This window comes from Hakea prostrata, chromosome 6 (genome assembly GCF_041222555.1).
Source record: "Hakea prostrata isolate BN-2017 chromosome 6, UWA_Hpros_2, whole genome shotgun sequence".
NCBI lineage: Eukaryota > Viridiplantae > Streptophyta > Magnoliopsida > Proteales > Proteaceae > Hakea > Hakea prostrata.
This window is the reverse complement of record NC_142605.1, coordinates 8844775-8848828: the sequence shown is the minus strand read 5'-3', so window position 1 is coordinate 8848828 and position 4054 is coordinate 8844775. Positions and strand designations below refer to the sequence as shown.

At 35.4% G+C, this 4054-nt stretch overlaps 1 protein-coding gene across 1 annotated transcript; it reads left to right on the top strand.

Moving 5' to 3' along the window:
• Positions 1–2027: 2027 nt before the first annotated feature.
• On the top strand, positions 2028–3591 carry LOC149012202 (transcription factor MYB93-like). The gene is made up of 4 exons (XM_089159226.1): positions 2028–2071; positions 2190–2457; positions 2546–3265; positions 3376–3591. The coding sequence occupies exons 2-4, from the start codon at positions 2192–2194 to the stop codon at positions 3410–3412; spliced, it is 1023 nt and encodes a 340-aa protein (XP_089015352.1). The 5' UTR covers positions 2028–2071; positions 2190–2191; the 3' UTR covers positions 3413–3591.
• The last annotated feature ends 463 nt before the right edge of the window (positions 3592–4054 follow it).

Sequence of the window (4054 nt, the reverse complement as noted above, 5' to 3'; positions counted from 1 at the left end):
CCTTGGGGATGAAGATGGCTACTTAAACTTGCGTGTGTTGAGATGCTTTCTCCTGTCAATGGCAATCAAGAGGGAGATTAGCTTCTTAATTAAGATAATTATCATTTTAAACCTCTTTTATATGTCAGCCACTTGTCAAATCACCCTAGTTTTGATGTAGCTATATTGGTTCCTTATGCATGTCGTTTCCCTTCCAGGGCTCAACAACTAATGTTGTTATGGGAACATATAGGCTTGCTGCCTTGTAGAGGAAGAGAAGATCTGATAGCGAGTTTTATAAATTTTGTGGGACCCACTGATTTAAAATATCATATCATATAGTACCCCCACCCCCTCACACATTCTCGAACTTCATATCATATTTTTACTGTATTAATCAATTAAGTAATTAGAGATCCCAGGGCAGTGGGTATCAATCATCTGGCTTACATATTTAAGAGAAGAATTCTTTTTAGAGTAGTGTATATGTGGCCCTTGATAAGCATTGTCTCAATTAAATGGGGTCGGCTACATGAATTTTTACCTTCCAATAGCTTTGTTTTGAAGTTATACTAGATACGAAGACTAAGATATTCATATAATTTCTTACCACTTCCGTTAAAGTTATCTTAGATATATCCTTAGGTCTTCTAATTCTTTCAATCAGGATTAAATAGTTTCTCTATATATGGGCATTCAAAGGCCTTATTGAATGTGGTCATACTACCTCAATCGACTTTCTTATAGTTTATCATTTATCGGAGCTATTCTTAGGTCATCTATAATAAGATCATTCATTCTCTTCTACTTCTTGCTTTTGTTACTCATCCATCTTAGCATTCTCTTTTTTGCTGCAAATAGTTCATGCACATCATTAACCTATATAAAAAAGTATCGATAAAAAAAAAGGACTTCCATGTACAAATGACTAAGCACGTGAGAGTATAAAATGATTAATTTAAAGCCAATTTGCTTTATTGAGATTGGAACACACCTCCTGGTGGGAAGAGATGAATGACATGTATAGATCTAAAATCAAGATGTATAGGTTTTCGAGTATTCAACATCTTCCTATGATATGGGTTATATCTTTATTGATAGCAATGTTGGAGGTGGATTAGCAGTTCAACAGTCTAATCTTTTATTCTTGATTTTGATTGAATTGGTGATCTTAGCAGTTGCTGTGAAAAAATACTGAGTAGATAAGGAAGACATCCAAGCCCTCCAAAAGTCCAAATAATAAAACTATGAGAGACATCTATGATCTGGTTAATGATAAACTCATAACTCATTCCAAAGAAGAGTTGAAATCTTTTACTTGCGAGGGTAGAGGATTGTACTTCGCCGACATCCCTTTATCATATATTCAAAAATAACCTATTTTTTGTCCATATTGTTAGTGCTCACAACTGAGACCCCCTCATAAATGAGAGGTAAAGAAGTGTGGAGAGAGCACAACTCAAGACTACCTAAAAGTCATTTTTCTCCTATTTATTTTATCTTTTTTGTTAACCGAAATAGGTAACCATTAAGTGCAACTCTCTCTGACAGAAGTTTAATTTCTTCTTCGATCAGCACTTAGAAATCAGGGAGAATGCATTTACAAATGGTGGATAGATCCTAAAACTTGTTGATGCATTTAAAATATTTTAGTAGTTTCTTTCTCAAGTTATTGTTTCATTGATTAAGGATTTAATATTAGAAGAAACACTTCTAGTTCATAACTTATGTTCACATTTGATATCTACGCATATTTCTTACCTTGTAGGATTAACGTACGTTTACTGAAAGAAAAAGAAAAAAAAATGATTAACAAGAAGATAATAGGATAATTTTGGAACGTTAATATAAGCATTAAATTATTAATATTAAAATGACTCATTTTGACATGTTTGTTGATTTCCTTTGCAATGATATCACATTGACTTCTTGTCGTGGGCAAATGCGTCTTCCACACACAAAGTGTATCGGATTGAAAAGCCTTGTTGTTTCCAAGCATTAAAGCACTATAAAAGCAGCACCTCTCTCTTAGATTTTCCCAACTAGATCTTACTTTTATTCACTAACACATAATCTAATATCAGCCTCTCAGGTTGGTTTCTCTATTTCTTCCATTGTTTGTTATTCAACTATTTTGTTATTGCCTAGACCTACTTGATCACCCAGAATACAGATTTGATATAGAGATTGATTTCAATCTGTACTTACAGGAATGATGGGGAGATCACCTTGTTGTGAGGAAACAGGTTTGAAGAAGGGTCCATGGACACCAGAAGAAGATCAGAAGCTCATGGATTATATTCAGAAACATGGCCACGGAAGCTGGAGAGCCCTTCCAAAGCTTGCAGGATTGAACAGATGTGGGAAGAGTTGCAGATTAAGATGGACTAATTATCTAAGACCAGATATCAAAAGAGGAAAATTCTCTGAGGAAGAAGAGCGAACTATTATCCAACTTCACTCAGTTCTTGGAAACAAGTGAGTCTTTTTTGCTTGAATTGACTGGTTTTAGAAATATTTTCCCATGCATGAACTGATTTAGTTTCTTTCGTTTCTATTGCTGCAGATGGTCAGCAATTGCTGCCCATCTCCCTGGAAGAACTGATAATGAGATCAAGAACTTCTGGAACACACATCTGAGGAAAAAGCTACTTCAAATGGGTATTGATCCAATAACCCACAGACCAAGAACTGATCTCACTTTCCTTTCAGAACTGCCTCATTTGTTAGCTGCTGCAAGTCTTCTCAATCAGATGAATCCCTTGGATGGTGCTCTCAGGCTACAAGTAGATGCTGCAGAGTTGGCCAAAATCAAAGTTTTGAATCTAATTCAACTCGTCAACTCTTCTGCACCTGCAAATATGGAAGCAGTTAATCTCTTGGGTTTAAATCATCTTCAAGATTGTGTCCTGAATGGATATGTCCAATCAAACAACCAATTCCAAGGACTTCTCAACACCCCACTTGACCTCTCTCTCAACCCTTCTCAAATGCAATCTAGTTTTCCTGGCTTTGGAGTCTCACAATCAGCCAGTGTTCTCGACAATGAGAACATCTACTACAACAACAGCAACAATAACTTTAACAGTTCTTCATATGCCACTCCTTATCCAAACCTCACTGCTGCATCAGTTTCAGCAACCTCATCAGACTCTACCACAGTGTGCCAACTGGATGGCAAGTTCATCCCGAAAGAAATCTCAGCTCCCTCAACCAGTTTTGATGCCTTGGGAGAATTCAATCTGGATAACGATACCAGTGATTTTTGTTGGAAAGAATTAATGAAGTGAGTATTCATCTCTTAATCTTTTAGCTCAATCTTCCCTTATTCGTTTGTTTCTTCTACTTTTTTAGGTGATTGTAGATAATGACAGTTGACATTTATCATTTTTGCAGCCAATCATCTGGCCTATCTTGGCCCATCACATCATAGCAGAAGGAGATTTCTGAACTGTTGCTCTGCACATTCTAAAAGTCTCCATTCATGGTTTGCTTTAAAAAATGGAGAATCATAGTTTAGAAGAAATTCATAGGTTTATACCGTACCAAAAAAAAAAAAAAAGGAAAAAAAATAGTGTCTATTGTATTATTATTATTATATATATTTTTCTTCCAATTGATTGCTTCATTTGTATCAAATTTTAGTCCCCATTTAATTGTTGTTTTCCATGATGAACTATCATTTCCAGATTATTGAAACTTGGAAACCATGAAATATGCGCCAGATGTATCAAAAAGTGAAAATAATTTATTTTTTGTAACAATTCCACGGAAGGTGTGCAGTTCTTGATTGACAATAAAAGATCAAATGTAGCTGAAAACATGAAAACTTGTAGTTTGATTTTGAAAAGAGTTAGTCTGTAGAGATGTTGGACACGGCAGTGAAGCCTGAAAAAGACTCTTTTGAATCGGAAGAGACAAGGCATGTCAGTGTGAAGAGTCCCAAGGTGAAGAATATTTTGTATGTGTTTAGGGTTGGGTGGTCGTCTCTCTTTGCAGGGGAAGTCTTATGGCAGAAGATCAAACGTTAATATAAAATACGAAAGAGGTTTAACCTTAATTAATTGTCTTGTTA